This window comes from Ursus americanus, chromosome 24 (genome assembly GCF_024610735.1).
Source record: "Ursus americanus isolate L20-20 chromosome 24, mUrsAme1.1.p, whole genome shotgun sequence".
Taxonomy (NCBI): Eukaryota; Metazoa; Chordata; class Mammalia; order Carnivora; family Ursidae; genus Ursus; species Ursus americanus.
The window spans coordinates 18,751,576-18,769,238 of record NC_142150.1 but is presented as its reverse complement, the minus strand read 5'-3'; the positions used below and the strand labels follow the sequence as shown (position 1 = coordinate 18,769,238).

General features: G+C 49.7%; 1 protein-coding gene across 2 annotated transcripts; it reads left to right on the top strand.

Moving 5' to 3' along the window:
• The first annotated feature begins 83 nt into the window (after positions 1–83).
• On the top strand, positions 84–16,855 carry PAX6 (paired box 6). Of its 2 annotated transcripts, XM_045808667.2 has the most exons (11): positions 84–141; positions 3,730–3,935; positions 4,664–4,705; positions 4,800–5,015; positions 5,762–5,927; positions 11,827–11,985; positions 12,465–12,547; positions 12,793–12,943; positions 13,036–13,151; positions 15,684–15,834; positions 16,530–16,855. In XM_045808667.2, the coding sequence occupies exons 1-11, from the start codon at positions 132–134 to the stop codon at positions 16,613–16,615; spliced, it is 1,386 nt and encodes a 461-aa protein (XP_045664623.1). In that variant the 5' UTR covers positions 84–131; the 3' UTR covers positions 16,616–16,855. The 2 variants fall into 2 exon arrangements, with proteins under 2 accessions (XP_045664623.1, XP_045664626.1); XM_045808670.2 differs by lacking the exon at positions 4,664–4,705 and having other exon boundaries at positions 3,730–3,860.
• Positions 16,856–17,663: the final 808 nt, after the last annotated feature.

Sequence of the window (17,663 nt, the reverse complement as noted above, 5' to 3'; positions counted from 1 at the left end):
CTGGCTCCGGGTCATCGTCTGTTGGGAGGTAGGCCTACCTGGCATGGGCCCAGGATTAATGCCTATATTCTTGCTAACAGAGCCCCATATCGGAACCCCGTGGGATCCCAGGGCCCCCAGCCAGTGCCAGCATGCAGAACAGTAAGTGCCTCTGGTCTTTCTCAGACTTCGGGCTGGGGACATGCGGGCCGGCAGGTCAGCGGAGGGCGCAGAGGGTCGCGTTGTCCACGCTGGCCAGGCCGTCTGGTGCGAGCGAAGAGGCCCGGGGACCTGAAGCAGCTGCGCCCCCCTTCGCTCTCGGCAACCCGAGAGGGGAGGACGTTTGCTCTGCTGTTCTCGCTCCTGGAAGAACAGGGGCTGGGCCCTTCAGAACAGCCCGCTAGAGTTTGCTGAAGCTGAGGTAGAGAAACCCCATCCCCCCCAAATCCTGTAACTCACACCCCCTCCCCGCCCCTGCCCGGGCTCTGACCCCAGAGAGAGAGGCTGGGCTGAACAGGGCGGGGCGGAGGCTTCTCCTAGCTGCGCGAGAAGGAGGCCCCTTCGGGTTTAGCCAAGACTGAATGTCTCCACCATCCGGGCAGGGTGGGGTGGGGGGCTCCCCTCCCCAGTCACTCTCAGGACAGCTCCTCCCCTCCCCACCCCAGCTTTGGGTCTTGAAGGCAAAGGGAGCGGGGCACCCTGGCCTGCCGTGGGGGGTGGGGGAGAGGTGGTAAACTGGACCCCTGGGGCTGTTAGTGGCCAGAGCGGGTTTCTGGGTCTTGGAAGAGAGCGGGTGTAGAGCCTTGGAGCTGGAGAAGCCCTGTCCCGGTAGCCGCAACTGTGCAGGTTCTGATCTTTGGAGGCCAGCAGTGCCTTTGATTTCCCGGCTCCTGTGCCCCCCATCCTCTTCCTGCCCAGGCCGCTCGGCCCCAGCCCACCTTCCTGCTCAGTCCGTGGCTGCTGCTGTGTGGCAGGGCTAGTCTGGAGCTTGGGCCTGGGAGCCTGGAGACCCAGTGAAACTAGGCCTGGGTTGCGAGGTGCAGTCTGGACGCGGTTTAAGGGTTCAGCTGTGGTAGGAGTGTGGAAAGGCCTGTCTTCTAGCAACCTTCCCTTGCCGAACTGCAGACTTCGGAGTGTCTCCAATGCCCGATCCATCTGTCCTGGAAGCGCTAGCTGCCCCAGGTGCTTCCGCGGCGCGAAGCGCACCAGGGGCCTCAAACGTGGCGAGCTTTAAAGGCGGGTTAGTTGTGCAGAACCTGCCAGGCCCGGGAGGGACCCTCCTTGGCGAGGCAAAGGCTTCTGCCCACCTCCCCTGGCTGCTGGGTTCTCCCCCTGCAGCTCAGACTCCCCAGCCATAGGCTCTCGGGCAGGTCCCGGCCCGGGGCGCGCAGCGCTGAGCGTTTGCCACTGCGGCCTGGCTGGCAGGCCCCGAGGGGCGCGGGGTCGCGGGCCGGCCTGCAGGGCTTTGTGCCGCTCGCTCCCGGGTGTGCGCGAGGCGCAGAGCATCCAAATTGACACCATATGTTTTCCTATTAGATGCTTCGCGGTCGAATTCTAGGCGCATAATCATCGCCACTGGGCGAGAGCGCCAGCCGTCCCTAGGGAAGGGACAAAATGATTGAGGCTTAACCTCTGAAGGGGAACTTCGAGCTGCGCTTCCTCGCAGCCTTTTCGATGCTGGCAGAGGCAACCTGGCCCTGGCGTCTCCTGGGCGAGCACCCGCCGACAGTCGCCGCAGAGGTGGCGGGCACGTTATTTTTTGCAGTGGGGGGAGAAGGAGGGAAGTCTCGGATTAGGCGGCCTCACACCCCTTGGCATTCATAGATTGGGAATCGCCCAGGCTTGCGCGTGAACTTTGGAAAGTCTCGGTCTCTCTCTAGGTTGGCCTTTCTCTTTCCCGGAAGGCTCCCTTTGCCCAAAGGGCAGGCTCCGCAGCTGGAGCAGTGGATGGGTCTTGTGAGGCAAAGGAAGGCAATAAAGGGAATTTAGGAGAAACCGGAAGCGGGGACTAGGCCTCGCTCTGTTGGAGAAGCGGTGTCCCCGAGATGTCCCCGCTCGCGCTGGGCCCGGCCGGAGCCCAGATCCCCCAAACGCCTGTCACTTCTCATCGAGTTGAGGCTCTGCCCCCGCCCCTGTCGGTGAGGGCCCCCCCTCCACCCCAAGCCTTCGGCTACCCTGAAAACTCGGCTCCCCTCGAAGGGGAAACGAGTGCAGTTCAATCTCGTCTGAGTGATCTACAAATAGGGACGGAAAGGGTCGTTTTATCACGGTCCCGTTTGTCGTGACGATGCAATTTCCCGGAGCGGAGCACTGTCACAAAGTGACAAGGCTGCCACAAGCGCCCCGACTGATCTTTTCAATTAGCCTTCCATGCATGATCCGGAGCGACTTCCGCCTATTTCCAGAAATTAAGCTCAAACTTGACGTGCAGCTAGTTTTATTTTAAAGACAAATGTCAGAGAGGCTCATCATATTTTCCCCCCTCTTCTATATTTGGAGCTTATTTATTGCTAAGAAGCTCAGGCTCCTGGAGTCAATTTATCAGAGGCTCCAAGAAGAGAGAAGAGGAGGAGAGAGCAGGGAGCTGAGCAGGGAGCCACGTCTTCTCCTGGAAGGGCTGCTCTCTAGAGTCGGGGCTGCAGGTTGGAGATTTTTAAGGAAGTGGAAATTGGCAATTGGTTTTATTTGTGTGCCTGTGGTTGCTGGGGAGGGGGCTACAGAGAGGTGCTAACTCCCTTTCTCTATTCTCTAAGATCAGACAATGGGGGTGAGGTTGTGAGAATAACAAGATAAAGGAGGGGTAGAAGACACCGTGGTGTGCTCCTTTCTTTTTCTTTTCGCTTTTTGCTAATATCTGTGCTTGGTTGTGTGGAAGGCCGAGTTCAGCAGCGGAAGTAAAGCGAGCTGTGGCCGGTGCGAATGGACTCTAGGCTCTCGGCCCCATTGCTGCAAGCAGGACCACTTTGTGTTTGGAGCCGATCTGGGGCTCTGACCCTCACGGCTGCACTGGATGCTCAGGTTGGGGTTCGCCAGCCACAGATTTGCAGCTCTGGTTCTTTTCTACTTCCTTCCCATCTCTTCATATATGTATGTAATGTAACATAATATATATACCCGTCATTTTTTTTTTTTCCAACTCTGGTGTTTGTGCCTTCACCAAAGTTTGGAGTGTGACGGCAAACGTTTCTGGACTCTGGAGTCCAAGGGAACACTGAAGAGCTGTCGGATTTGCTCTCACAGTTCCAACAATGCAGGGACCTTGGAGATTGAGTGTGGGGTCTGTAGAACCCATGTTTTGCCGTGACATTCAGAGGGGATTTTTGGGAGGATATTTTTTGCAAGAGTGTTTGCACCTTGTGGGTTCAGAGGCTGGCTGGGATGTTTATGGAGAGGGGCAAGTGGGCTGGGGCACTGCGGCAGTGATAGCGGGAGTGAGGCGCGTGTGTTCTTTCTTACTCATTGGCATGTGTCTGTGTGGTGCTTCTCAGCCCGGTGGGCAGGAGCACGGCTGTGTTGGGCTGGGCTGCCTGATGCCCCGCATGGCTGCGTGGTCCCATTGTCGTTTTTGATCGATAGCAGGGACCCGATTGCTGAGGTTGGCATGGGTTGGCAGGGAGCTGAGGATGCATTGTGCTTGTCTTCTCTTCCTCTCCTTCTCCTTCCTCTTCCTCCTCCTCTTTCTCTTTACTCCTCTTCCTCTCCTCTCCTCCTTGCTCTGCTCTGCTCTGCTCTCCTCTCCCTTTTCCTCAGGTCACAGCGGAGTGAATCAGCTCGGTGGTGTCTTTGTCAACGGGCGGCCACTGCCGGACTCCACCCGGCAGAAGATCGTAGAGCTAGCTCACAGCGGGGCCCGGCCGTGCGACATTTCCCGAATTCTGCAGGTGATCCTCCCGGCGCCGCCCCACTCGCCGCCCCCGCGGCCCTCCACTCTCAACGCCCTCTCTTCATTTCTTACTGTAAACGCTGCTAATTATGGACCCCCCTCACCCACCCCACCCCAGTCCCTACTCCACTCCCCTGCCATCCCCGCTTTCCCCTTTCCTTCCAACATCCTTCCCTACCTCTTTCAACCTGGGTCAGTCACATAAGATAACTCATCTGCTTAAGAAAAAAAAAAACAAACAACGTGTGTGTGAATTAAAAAAAAAAAAGCACCTTTCTCTTTTCATTTGGTAAAAACATTAATTGTGGTAACAGTTTATGAACTATAATAAGCTGAATTGCATAAACCAGCATAATTTCATTTCCTTCTCCCTCATTCCATGCTCACCTCAGATTTTGAGATATTTGTTTGCATTCTTGATAACCAAGAAGAATATTGATTTTAAAAGGCAAATGCTATTTACTTTCCTACCTAACTCATATTTATTCAACTGGGCATATTTTTTTTAAAGGAAAATAAGTAAAACATTAGTTTATTTTCCTCCTTTGCTCATTAAAATATAACACCACTTTAAGCAAGGTCAGCACAAAAAAAATAAATCTGACTTCGTTTTGATGCCTCTTCAGGCAATGTTTAAGAAAACAGTTTTTTTTAAAAAAACTTTTAAATTAATTTTTTTAGTTCAAACTGTTTGAAAGTATCATCATATTTGTAGTTTTTAGGGCTACAAATGTAATTTTAAGAAAAAAAGCTCTCTACAGTAAGTTCTCATACCATTGAAGGTATATTTTTGTGTTATAGACCCATGCAGATGCAAAAGTCCAAGTGCTGGACAATCAAAACGTAAGCTTGTCATTGTTTAATGCATACTTAAACAATTTTATTTTTGTCTTGAAATTATTAATAATGTGGTTTTCTGTCCACTTCCCCTATGCAGGTGTCCAACGGATGTGTGAGTAAAATTCTGGGCAGGTATTACGAGACTGGCTCCATCAGACCCAGGGCAATCGGTGGTAGTAAACCGAGAGTAGCGACTCCAGAAGTTGTAAGCAAAATAGCCCAGTATAAGCGGGAGTGCCCGTCCATCTTTGCTTGGGAAATCCGAGACAGATTACTGTCCGAGGGGGTCTGTACCAACGATAACATACCAAGTGTAAGTTCACCAAGAACATTCCCCTCCCTGCCCTCAGCCCCATGCTCTTTCCTCTCTACCATCCCTCTCTTCACCTGCCTACCCTCCTCCTCCCTACCAGTGTCACTCTGCCCCTGTCTCCTCCCCGCTCCACTTATGTCACCTCTGTATCTGGGGGTGTTGAGAGGAGGACACTGACCTTTTTTTGATCTTCTGGAAAATGGGAGTCAAGTTTGGGGAGCTGTTCACCTTATTTGCATGCTGCAAAGTGGAGGGTGGAGGCACTCAGGAAAGGCACTTGAATCAAGAAGGAAAATGAAAATGAATACCAAATTCTAACCTCCTCCAGCTCAGACTGCCTGAACCTCCCTTCAGGTGTCAAACATCCACTTCTGCCCTAATACGAAACAAAGTGAAAGAAAGCTCTAAACCAAGTCATAGTCTTTTTTGAGGAAGTCTTTTAACAAAGATGAGGTCACCACAGACATCCAGCAGCCGTGCAGGAAATGCTCTCTCCATCCCGAGTTCTCTGCCCAACTCAGTTGCCACGCCCAAAGTGATGGCTGTCATTCTGTCCACAATGTCTCTGCAAATCCACCCTCTGTCCCAGGATGGCTGGGAGTTTGTCTGTCTGGTTGTGTGTTGTTGTTTTTAACGTGTTAAAGGTAGTTCTTTAAGAGAGTGGGTGTGCTGAGATGGGGACTGAAGATAGGGCAACTGTCTTCGGGAGACGCTACCATTTGGTTTGATTTTGGTTTGATTTGCAGGTGTCATCAATAAACAGAGTTCTTCGCAACCTGGCTAGCGAAAAGCAACAGATGGGTGCAGACGGCATGTATGATAAGCTAAGGATGTTGAACGGGCAGACCGGAAGCTGGGGCACCCGCCCGGGTTGGTATCCGGGGACTTCTGTGCCAGGGCAACCTACGCAAGGTAAAAACCCGAGGACCCACCCTCAAAACTCTGCATATAGGCAGCCACTTGCCCATCTTCTCCCCCAACTTCTCCCCTCTCTTCACTTCTGTGCTGGAAGAATGTCATGGAGAGACTCTTTAAAGACTTGGGACACACTGACTTGCCCTGTATAAGGGTAGTTGTTTGTTGAACTATCTCATTGGCCTTCGAATTTGAGGGTCATGGATGGCAGGAGTAGTAAGAATGTGGCTGGTGTGTGTGCGTGTTATGTTATGGGCAGGAATATGTGTGTGTTTAAGAGTTAGCTGTGTGGTGCCCTATTCAAATTTGCCATTAAAATGCACGGAGAGCCCCCTTGCTGTAGAAGTGTGACAAGTTAACACACTGACAGACTGCGAGCTAAACATAATTGTATCGTTTTGCTTTTTGCCGTAATTGACAAATTATGTGACTATGAGTAGGGTGCATATGAAAGGGCGAGCAGCGCGATGCAGGGCGGAGTACAGGATAGGCCATTGGAAGTGGTGGGCTCCCAGCTCAAACAACCCCATCATCTCTGGTCGGATTTCCTCCGCTTCTCTGGACCCCCAGTTCTCACCCTCTGTGGGTGGCGACTGCACAGAAGGGTGGGGTGAGGATACTGTGGGCCGGCCTGCGGGGTGTCCGGAGCCGCTGGCTCGGGGGGCTGGGAGGAGAGAAGGAATCTGGACGGTCGCAGGATCTGTGAGAAGGAATGGAGGAAGGGGAGCAGATGGGGGTGGGGTGGGGCCGGTTGGCTTTCCCCTCCCCTACACACCCCGAGGTAGCTTGGTCAAGAATAGGAAACAGTTTACTCCGAAGATTAATCGGTATTTGTTGTCCTTGTGACAAGGAGATAATATGCGGGATAATGGGACGTGGCGTCTCACTCCCCGGAGCACGACGGAGCCTGGGGGCTCCGGGCCGGGGGCGGCGGCGCGGGGACGCTGACGGGGCTGCCCGCGCGGCAGTGCGCGCCCGGACCCGCTCCGGGTGCCCCGCGCCTCCACGGAGCCGGGGTAGAGAAGGGAAAATCGGTAACAGTATGCGAAATATCTGGTACAAAGGATGCTTCTGTCACTCGCAAGAATTTGTTATGGGAACAATCCTGTCGCTCTGTAATTGCTCATTAGAGAACGTTTTGTTTCTCATTAAGGCGACATGAATAAGCGTCTAGTTGAAGGAGACAGCTGTAGAAATGTTCCACAAGAGACCTCTGGACACGATTCGGCACCAATTGCCAATTAGACATGTCAGTTTTAAGAGCAGAAAACAATATAGGACGGACACTGGGAAGATAGGGAGCAAAGCGCTCGCTCTGTGTTTCCCAGCGCGGCCGCCGGGCCGGCGGAGGCCTCCTGATGCGCTGCGCCCGGGCTCCCCGGGGCGACCCCGCTGGCCAGCTCCTCCGAGCCGGCCCCCGACCCCACGGCCTCCCGGGGCGCGGCGGGCACACCCGAGGAGGCGCTGCCTCGGCTCAGGCCGCAGGCCCAGGCCCACTGCCGCCTCCGATGACAGGGAGTGACAGGGCTGAGTGTAGACGACCACACCCTCACCTGACCTCTGAAACGGCGGGATTCCCACGTGCACACACTGGACACACCCAAGAGACACCCGAACTTGGCATTCCCCAGCGCCCGTCCCCCAACCCCCAGGAACCTGAGGTCCTGGTGACCCCTCCCCCGCCGAGTCTGGCCCCAGGGTCCGAGAACTCTTGGGGAGGGCGCGGGGCGCAGTGGCCGGGTCTGGGAGGGCTGAGCCCAGAGCCTGCAGCCCGTCGGTGCCAGGGCTCACGTTAGCGTGGGGCCTAGAGGACGTCCGCCGTCCTGCTTCCCAGAGCCGGGACAGAAGCCCAGGGCAGCAGTTTTGCCAGCCCCTCTGTTTCCACCAGAGGTGGCGCCCGATTAGGGCAGCTTTTGGTCCCGGGAAGCTCGAGGGCGGGAAGCGAGAGCCTCACGCAAGGACCCTGTGGTGATGGTTGCGGCGGGAGGTGGCGCTAATTCAGGAGCTTTTAACTTTTCGGCGCCGAATTGCAAGAGAATTCTGACTCACCAACTGCCAGTTCCCCCTCCGCCCCCGCACGAAACCCACTCGGCTGCGGCGACCGCGGGCCCGACCGCCGCGCCCGCTGAGGGGGGAGGACGCGTCTGGCCCCGGGCGGGGTCGCGGGCGTGGGGGCGCGGGGCGCGGGGGGCGGGCTGCGGCCGACGCGCCCTGGGAATCCTCAGACCTCTCGGGGCTAAGAAGGCCCCCTCCCTCCTTGGCCCCCTCTCCCGGCCCGGGAAGCCGTTTCGGGGTTTTAAAGAGTCCATTACTCCGAAAGCATAAGGCGAGGTTAGGTCTCAGAGGGAGACAAATATGGTTTCCATCTGATCAACGCCATGCGGCGGTGACTAAAATCGTGACGACGTGCGCTGACAACAACAAGAGACAACTCTATCCAGCCCCAATTCTCCCGCGATTTGGTGGTTTTAGGGATCACGGAGACACGTTTTCTTACCTCCTGCCCCCACCCCCACCCCCATAATACCCAGGCCCTCTATAGGATTTAGTCAGTCTCTTTTCAACAGATGCTACAATGTTTTGATCCGAGCTCCAGAGCTGAAAAGGTGCCGCAACCGGGTTGCTATCTTTTCTTGCTTGTTTTCCGCCTCACTGATTAAGACACTAAGAACCTAAGGAATGATTTTATTTCCCAGCGTCTTTTTTTTTTTTTTTTTTCTCCTCTCCTTCTTCCAGGAAACAAATCCTATCCCCAGCGTCAGATGGTCCTGGGGCCGGGATAATGGGAGGCGCTTTCACTCGCCTTCTCACGGATTAGGCTGGAAGGTGGAAGGCGCCCATTGGAGGCCCCTTCTTTGCGCGCTCCGAGGGGGCGCCTTTTAAAGAAGATATCTTAATTGTCTGCCACTTAGGTTTATCATATGGAGAATTCGAGATCCAACTTTTAGTTTTATTTTGTTAAAAGCTTTAAGAGTGGAAGGTAAATCCACTAAAGGAAAAAAAAGGGCGCCCAATCTAAGAGCGACCTCTCCTTCAGCGCCTGGCTGCGAACAGTCGCTACTTTGAGAGTAGCGAACAAACTTTCAGCGGGGCACGCCCGCTCGGTGGGGTCGTGGAGGGATCCTGCAGCCACGGGTTTCTCCTAACCGGCCTCTAATTCCGCCTCCCCACCCCCCCAAAAGGGCTGTCTATCCCCATTGACTTCCCCTACCCCTTAAATGTCAGTTCTCAAGTGAGAGCCACGCCTGCGTTTGTGTGTGAGAGAGGCAGGGAGACAGAGACGGGGGGGGGGGGGGGGGAGCGTGCAAATCTCCAAGTTTTAAAATTAGGAAAATGTCAGAGAAGCAAAGGAGAGTAGAGAATGCTATCTGTGGGGGTCTTCTGAGGGAAACCTGGGCAGCTTTAATTGCTGAGATCAAATATGCCAGAAAAAGCACTGGGGTAGACATGAGTGACCCGGCAGGCACGGTGACCACCTGGGCGGGATAGGATTGCCTTCTCTGCAGCGCCCCAGTCCCTAAACGTCGGATGGTGGGAGATTTTTGTGTTTTCCAAAAGAAATAACCCACAAGCCTATTTTCTAGTTAACTGGCCAAAAAGGGCTGTTTCTAAAGTCTTCCCCATTCACTGAATCTGAAAATAAGGGGGGGGGGGGTTCTTTCTTTTCACTTTGGAAAGTCACCTGGAAACTTGGGGCAGTAAATTAGTACAGACACTTGTGCCCACACACGAGTCCAGCGTCTCGCTCAGCTAAGTAGCCCTCTCCTGCCCCCCCCCCCCCAAGTACTGCAAGAGGACCCAAAGTAGAGCCGGTCTATTTAGTAACTGTCTCTCCCTTGTCTTCCTTTTCTCCTTTCTCTCCCTGTCTCCTTAGACCCTCTTGCCTCTTTTTTCCCTCAGCATTTTTTTCTGTCCTTCCTATACCTCTCTGGTCTCTGTCTCTTTGAAGCCTCCTTTCTTCCTCCATCTTTTTCTGCCCCCTTCCTCCTCCTCTCCATACTGCCCCCTCGGCCCCCATCCTCCCTCTCTGTTTCCCTCCTCCACCCCAGACCTGGTCTCCAACCTCCCAGCCTTCCCCATCCGCCCCTCCCACACAAGCCTGCCTGGTCCCCATCCACTTTCTCTGCCTCCCCCTACCCCCTGCTCTGGCCCCCCATCCACCCTCCATCCCCCCAGCCAAGCCCCCTAAATAGCATTGAGGCGCCCGCTCTTCGGACAGTGATTAATGATAGCAGAGCAGAGGGGTTAACACACTTCACTGAAAAGTCTGTTGACTGGGCTTCTTGTAACACAATGTGGCCCGCTGCACGCCTCAAGAGAATCCTTTTGTTGTCCAAGCTCATTGTGGCCTCAAAATTCTGCCCACGAAAGTTTGCCAACGCTCCTGCCCCAGGAGTTTAATAGTTTCCCTTACTCGCGGGGCATTGTGCAGCGCTGAAAAGCAGCCCCTAGCTATTCAAGTGTTGGTGGTCATCTCAATAGATCTCCAAGGGCCCATATGGTGGCCAGTGCCGATGAATCCGCCTGTTTAAATGGGGGAGAAAGTTGGGGTTTTAAAACATTTCAAAGTTCCTGAAAAGATCCCACTAGATCCTGTCACAATTCCCTGAACTCTTTGAAGACGCTGCCTATTGTCTCCTGGTTATAAATGATATTCCTGGCCAAGTCGATTCCCACCAAGGCGTCCCTAGAGGCCCCTCCCCCCCCCACGGGCCAAATTTGTAGGATGGTGGGGCAGCCCCTGTTGGTATCTCTTGGGAGCCTCTGGACCCAAGACCCAGGACCCAGTTTGCAGTGGCCCTGGAGGCCCAGTGAGGGCTGAGTCCTCCCTTCAGAAAGACTGCGGCCTCAGGAGCAAGAGGCAAGGCAAGATACAGCTAGCCCAAGTGTACATCTTGCCCTCCAAGCAGCAAGGGAAAACAATAAAACTTTCCCCTGTTTAATGATAGAAATTACATTAAAAGTGGTGGAAATGCCCTAATTAAAAATGTACCACTTAAATGCTATGCCAAGGATTCAGCTGCAGCATAGCATATTCAGCTAGTTAGTGAACTCGCTATTTCTTTTTTAAAATTACACGTTAAAAATTTAAAAGAAATCTTACTTTTCTCTGGTGCAACACATTACAAAGAATGGACAGTCCTTTTATCTAAATATAAAATTCCATTTTCAGCAATTATAGCCTGTTCTTGGTGATGATATAATTATAGCTGTGCTCGTAATAGGTGTCAAGGCAAAGCACACTCACACAATAGTTGAATAAAACTGCAGAACAATGCGAGCATTTCTAAATTCACAACCTTTAAAATGAAATTGACTGTGCAGAATTCAAATAAAAACTAGATAAATATTTTTTTAAAAAGATTACAAGCTTGGTTTGGTTTCTTAATAGCATTTTCTACAAACCTATCAACATCTAATTGATTAGATAGGAATTACTGATTATAGATCAGCTGAAATCTTGAACGTCACTCTTCTATTTTCCCAACAGAGCTATAGGTAAATAAATTCTGTAAGGAAAGGGAACTGAGCGAGGCATTTGGGACTCAAGGTTAGTTATCAGGGACCATTTCAATTGAAAGCCTCAGCGCTTGTTTCGTTATTCAAAGACACGCTACTCTGTAATGTCTATATGGTACAGGCTCTTCTTCACAGAAACAGGTAAAAAGAGAAAAACTTGATTAAAAAAAAGAAGAGAAAGAAAGATAACGTATGTCACTAATGTCTTTTATTAGGAGAAGGCTGACACTTAGTGACCTAGGGAATGTCTTGGTGAGACTGTCAGAATGTCCTGTTCTTGGAGTTTATGGCTATACCCAGGCTCCAAGTCATTCCAGATTTTGGAGGCTCCAAGTTATTCCAGATTTCTCTTACTGTCTTATTCTTTTTGTTCCAGATGGCTGCCAGCAACAGGAAGGAGGGGGAGAGAATACCAACTCCATCAGCTCCAACGGAGAAGATTCAGATGAGGCCCAAATGCGACTTCAGCTAAAGCGGAAACTGCAGAGAAACAGAACATCCTTTACCCAAGAGCAAATTGAGGCCCTGGAGAAAGGTGATGGAGGTTTTCAAAGTAGAGAAGCAGTAAATCAAACTAAATGCCACATCTTCAGTACAAAGAGCTAAATTTAGCCAGGGCCCTTTGCATAGAGGACTGAAAAGGTTTCCTTTTTCTTTCTGTATTCCCCCTCCTCCCCCGGGCATCTTCTCAGTGTGTGTGTGTTTTCTTTCTTCTTTTCATTTACCAGTAATTCAAAGACTCAGAGTCTGACTTCTCATAAAGAAAAAAATGACAATTTGGCTAACCCAGGCCACAGAAGTGTCCGTGAATGAGTGTTATTCTAAGGAAAATTTAAGTTGGTTCTGGTGGCATAGCTCTTCCAAGGACAGTCCATACCCGTAGTGGTAGCATTTTTAAGGGAAGTGTTCGGAGGTGACAGACGTGGGGAGGTAGGAACCAGCTTGATCCAGGGTTTGGTTGACACATTTTGTGTAGTTCTGGCCCAACATGGAAAACTCAACTTACTCTTTCAGAGTTTGAGAGAACCCATTATCCAGATGTGTTTGCCCGAGAAAGACTAGCGGCCAAAATCGATCTACCTGAAGCAAGAATACAGGTACCCAGGGGCCACGTGGTTCCCCACTTTGTGACATCTACCATTTGCCCTTTGTGGAGACGAAGGTGCCTCTAAGGAACACCATGCATTTATATAAACAGTGAAAGGTTCAGTCTGTTAGATGATTTGCTGCCCCTGGGGGACAGGGCCTGGGGGTGGGGAGCAGTGGAGACGCGGGGGGGGGGGGGGGGGGAAGGTTGAGCTGGGGGTAGGCACAGGCCTGACCTGTTTCATCTGATTTCCAGGTATGGTTTTCTAATCGGAGGGCCAAATGGAGAAGAGAAGAAAAACTGAGGAACCAGAGAAGACAGGCCAGCAACACACCTAGTCACATCCCCATCAGCAGTAGTTTCAGCACCAGTGTCTACCAGCCGATCCCACAACCCACCACGCCTGGTAATTTGCATACTCATACTCCTCCTGAATGCGTTCAACCTGTTTGCCCTGGCTCTGACTCTCAGCGTGACTGTGGTGTCCTTCTCCTGCAGTTTCCTCCTTCACGTCCGGCTCCATGTTGGGCCGGACAGACACAGCCCTCACAAACACATACAGCGCTCTGCCGCCCATGCCCAGCTTCACCATGGCGAATAACCTGCCTATGCAAGTAAGTGAGGCCGCCAGCGGCGTGCGTCAGCGCGCCTGCGAGAAGTGAGAGGGGGTCAGGGCCCGCGGACCTCACTGGCCACGCGTGCGCCCTGGGGAGCCTTTCTCGCTACGGTGATTGGCTTCACCAGTCAAATTTTAACAGTCAGTCCAGTCTTTTAGTGGGATTGAGGGATTGATGGCTTCATGCTCTGAAAGAAACCATAAAAACCAGGTTAATCTGCCTTTTGCCCAGAGAGAGTGTTAGCTCGATAACGTTGGGTGGGGATGGGTCGTGGTTGGGGTAGCAGAAAGGGGAAATAATGCTGGCACATTATTAGATAGTAAGGGGTTAGTATACATAAATTTAGGTTTATATAAGTGTGTTCATATTAATGAATACATAACCTGCGTACGCATTTTGGATATTATTTAGAGTATATGTGATGAACTACTGAGAAAGGAAAAAGGAATCAGAAATAAAATTTATATTTGCATAGGGGATACACTTTAATACAGAGCAACAGTGAGTTTTCTTTCTATATGTTACAATGAAAAAAAGAATAGAGGTATTTGCTAAAAAATTTAGCACATCGCTGCCGTGAGTTACGTAATGTGTTTGTGGCACGCTGGCCGCCCGGGTGCGTTGATGTTCTTGACTTGGTAAAACAGCCTGCCTTTACTCTCGGTTCCACTGCGAATGGTTATCGCTTCCTCCGTGTGCAAGGCCCTGTACTAGGCTACGAGCCTTTGCTGCTGGAAGTTGCGCAAGGCAGGCGGGGTGTCCTATAACTTTGGAGCTACGGATTCTTGATGGGAAAAAAACTGGTCTTCTGGTGGGCCAGAAGTACTTGGAAGATGCTGGATGGTGTGAGATGGGCCAGCCTGAGCCCCTGCTGGAAACAGTGCTGGGGTTGCATAGATTGTTTACTCATTCCTGAATGTCTTTTGATGAATTTCAACGCCAAATAACAGCAAAGCAAATGTTTTACAGTCTTGAGACTAAAATAAGAGCAGCTAGATAAGCACCTTCAGAGGAATTTATTCACATGTTGATTTTTATTGCATCTGGATATTGGTAGCCACAGTGCAATTAATGTATCTTAAGGGATTAACAGCCCGTTGGTTGGTATTACTACAACTGCTTTGGAATTTTCCAGAAGTCAGGTTGCCTAGAGGAAGTGATTTTGGGAATTAGAAACAAATGCAAGCTGAAATTCTGGCAGGGCCCTCAAGGCCTGCTTGCCTCTTTGAACCTGATGTTAGCAGTCATCCTCTGACTTTAGTAAGGCCGCTGAATGTCTAGTTTAGTTTTGCAAATTATAGCCACATCTAGATTTCTGCCAAGATAACAAAATTTGTATATGAGAAAATATTTAGAAGCAATTACATAGGTGCTACTATTCTGTTAAGGTTGTTTCCACCTATAGACTGGTGTGGGGCCAATTTATTTCAAACACCAACTTTTAAAAGTTATACAACTTATATAAAACAAAACATACATACGCTCATAAAGCATAAAGAAAATTAAAATTTATTAATAATTTACTCTCTGAATTTTGGAGCTGGGGTGTTGCTTGTCTGTCTGCCCATCAATTCATCTTGTTGACCAAAATCTTCAACCGTTTTACAAGGGTAGGTGTCTTCCTCTGAACCTTCTCTAATGGGTCACCCTTCCTGAGAAGGTGAATCTTGAAATGTTAAACATTTCTGCAGTTTGCAGAACAGAGTAGCGCTATTACCTCCCTTATTCCTGGCATATGTTTCTATTAATGCATCCCAGTCTTGCTGCCCTGGCATAGCTCCATGGGAGCTCATGAGGGATTTTGTCTCAGCTCTGTGCATTTCTTATTCACTTAGCAGAAAGGTTTAACTCCTCAATACCGCCAGTCCAAACACTTAAGAGGGTAGCAACCCAATTTTATGGGGAAAACCCAATCTGGGTTTTTAGATCTATGAGGAAGTCACAGCTAATTCTCAGGATGGGGCTAGATATTGACTGACACTTCTCACCATTTTAATGTTGAGATCATTACTGAGCTGCTCTTCAAAGAAACGTTAATCCCATGAGCCCAACCGTGAAAGGCTCCCAGGGTCTCTGAAGGAGACTTTCTAGAGAACTCCTCCTACAGGTCTCCGCCCAAAACTTGAGATACAGGATTTGGGGTTCAATAGATTCCCAAATAGATTGGATTTGCAAGAGAGGGGGTGTGCTTTAATGGACGTCTTCATGCTATAGCTTCTCTGATGATGCCGGCAGAGGTCCAAGATGAACATGGACAAAACCGCTATTAATTTTGTGGATAGTGTCCACTGTCTAGGTAGACAGTGGTCTGAACGGATAGTACTTTCAGGCAGCTTTACTCTAGCTGTGGTCAATGGAAGGACTGGTTGGAGGCCCGATTGCCAAGCTGTCATATGGAATTCCAGTACTTTCCACGAGGGCATCTTACTGATCCGACTTGTTGGCACAGTTCCTGGGGAGGAGAGAGCCTGGGGATGCGGCCGTGGGATGTGCTTCTCGATAACCATTGGTTTGCCTTTCTCCTCTCAGCCCCCAGTCCCCAGCCAGACCTCCTCGTACTCCTGCATGCTGCCCACCAGCCCCTCGGTGAACGGGCGGAGTTACGACACCTACACCCCCCCACATATGCAGACACACATGAACAGTCAGCCGATGGGGACCTCGGGCACCACTTCCACAGGTGAGCCGCCGTTCCCTGCAGGCTACGCAGAGGTGGCCTTTACAGCTTCTTTCGCCAGGTGACCTCCCTTCCCTCAAAGTGAACCTCCAAAGAACCTCCTGGCCTTGTGCGCTGGTGTATTTTAACTCTTTGCTGCTTGCTTCTCTGGGGAAAACTGATCGGAAGGGGGAAATTCAGTCAAGCGAGTTAGTTACTTGATACCATGTAGACAAAAAGCGAAGTTGTTTTTCCTGAATTTGGTCACAGAAGTTGTATATGAAGACGAGGCCTGAGAATGGAAGTTTTCTGAGGAGAGGGTATTAGCCAGAGCTCAGGCGCGAGGGCCCGAGCGAGCAGCGCGGTGAGGGTTGTCAGAAGACTTCTCATCCTCCCAGCTCCTCCCTGCCTTTCATGGCAAATGAAGAAGTACCACATGGGCTTTCCAGAGATGGTCGTATTGCTAAAGTTCCAAACACACAAACAAATGGAAGGTTTTTTTTTTCTTCTCTTTTGTGTGGGAGGCCTTGGGACTGAATAGATATGTGTAAACATGTTATCTGGTTTCTGAAGGTGCTGCTTCTGTTTGCGTATTTTTTAAACTACAGCTAGAACATTAGAGAGGATTAGAGGTTTTTTTTTTTAACCTATAAATTCATACTCCATGCTTGTCTCTCGAAGGGAATTTCTACATGGCTATTTCTTTCATCCACTTCTAGGACTCATTTCCCCTGGTGTGTCAGTTCCAGTTCAAGTTCCTGGAAGTGAACCTGATATGTCTCAGTATTGGCCAAGATTACAGTAAAAAAAAAAAAAAAGATATATTGTGTTAATTCAGTCAGTGACTATGTGGACACAACAGTTGGGCGTTCAGGAAGGAAAGAAAAATGGCTGTTAGAAGCACTTCAGTTCTGCAATTGTGTCCTGTATTGTACCACTGGGGAATGGACTTGAAACAAGGACCTTTGTATACAGAAGGCACGGTATCAGTTGGAACAAATCTTCATTTTGGTATCCAAACTTTTATTCATTTTGGTGTATTATTTGTAAATGGGCATTTGTATGTTATGAAAAAAAGAACAACGTAGACTGGATGGATGTTTGATCTGTGTTGGTCATGAAGTTGTTTAAAAAAAAAAAAAGGAAACCATGATCAACAAGCTTTGCCACGAATTTAAGAGTTTTATCAAGATATATCAAATACTTCTACCCATCTGTTCATAGTTTATGGACTGATGTTCCAAGTTTGTATCATTCCTTTGCATATAATTAAACCTGGAACAACATGCACTAGATTTATGTAAGAATATCTGTTGGTTTTCCAAAGGTTGTTAACAGATGAAGTTTATGTGCAAAAAAGGGTAAGATATAAATTCAAGAAAAAAGTTGATAGCTAAAAGGTAGAGTGTGTCTTCGATAAAATCCGATTTGTTTTATGTCAAAATGTAAGTATTTGTCTTCCCTAGAAATCCTCAGAATGATTTCTATAATAAAGTTAATTTCATTTATATTTGACAAGAATACTCTATAGATGTTTTATACACATTTTCATGCAATCATACGTTTCTTTTTTGGCCAGCAAAAATTAATTGTTCTTAGATATAGTTGTATTCCTGTTCACAGTCCAATCATTTTGTGCATCTAGAATTCATTCCTAATCAATTAAAAGTGCTTGCAAGAGTTTTAAACTTAAGTGTTTTGAAGTTGTTCACAACTACATATCAAAATTAACCATTGTTGATTGTAAAAACCATGCCAAAGCCTTTGTATTTCCTTTATTATACTATTTTCTTTTTAACCTTATAGTGTGGTGTTACAAATTTTGTTTCCATGTTAGATTATCATTCTAAACC

Bases quoted from the DNA above. Each gene is read 5' to 3' on its own strand.
- PAX6 (XM_045808667.2), top strand. The intron at 12,548-12,792 runs GTACCCAGGGGC...TCTGATTTCCAG, and splicing joins TACCTGAAGCAAGAATACAG to GTATGGTTTTCTAATCGGAG. The intron at 12,944-13,035 runs GTAATTTGCATA...CTTCTCCTGCAG, and splicing joins CCCACAACCCACCACGCCTG to TTTCCTCCTTCACGTCCGGC.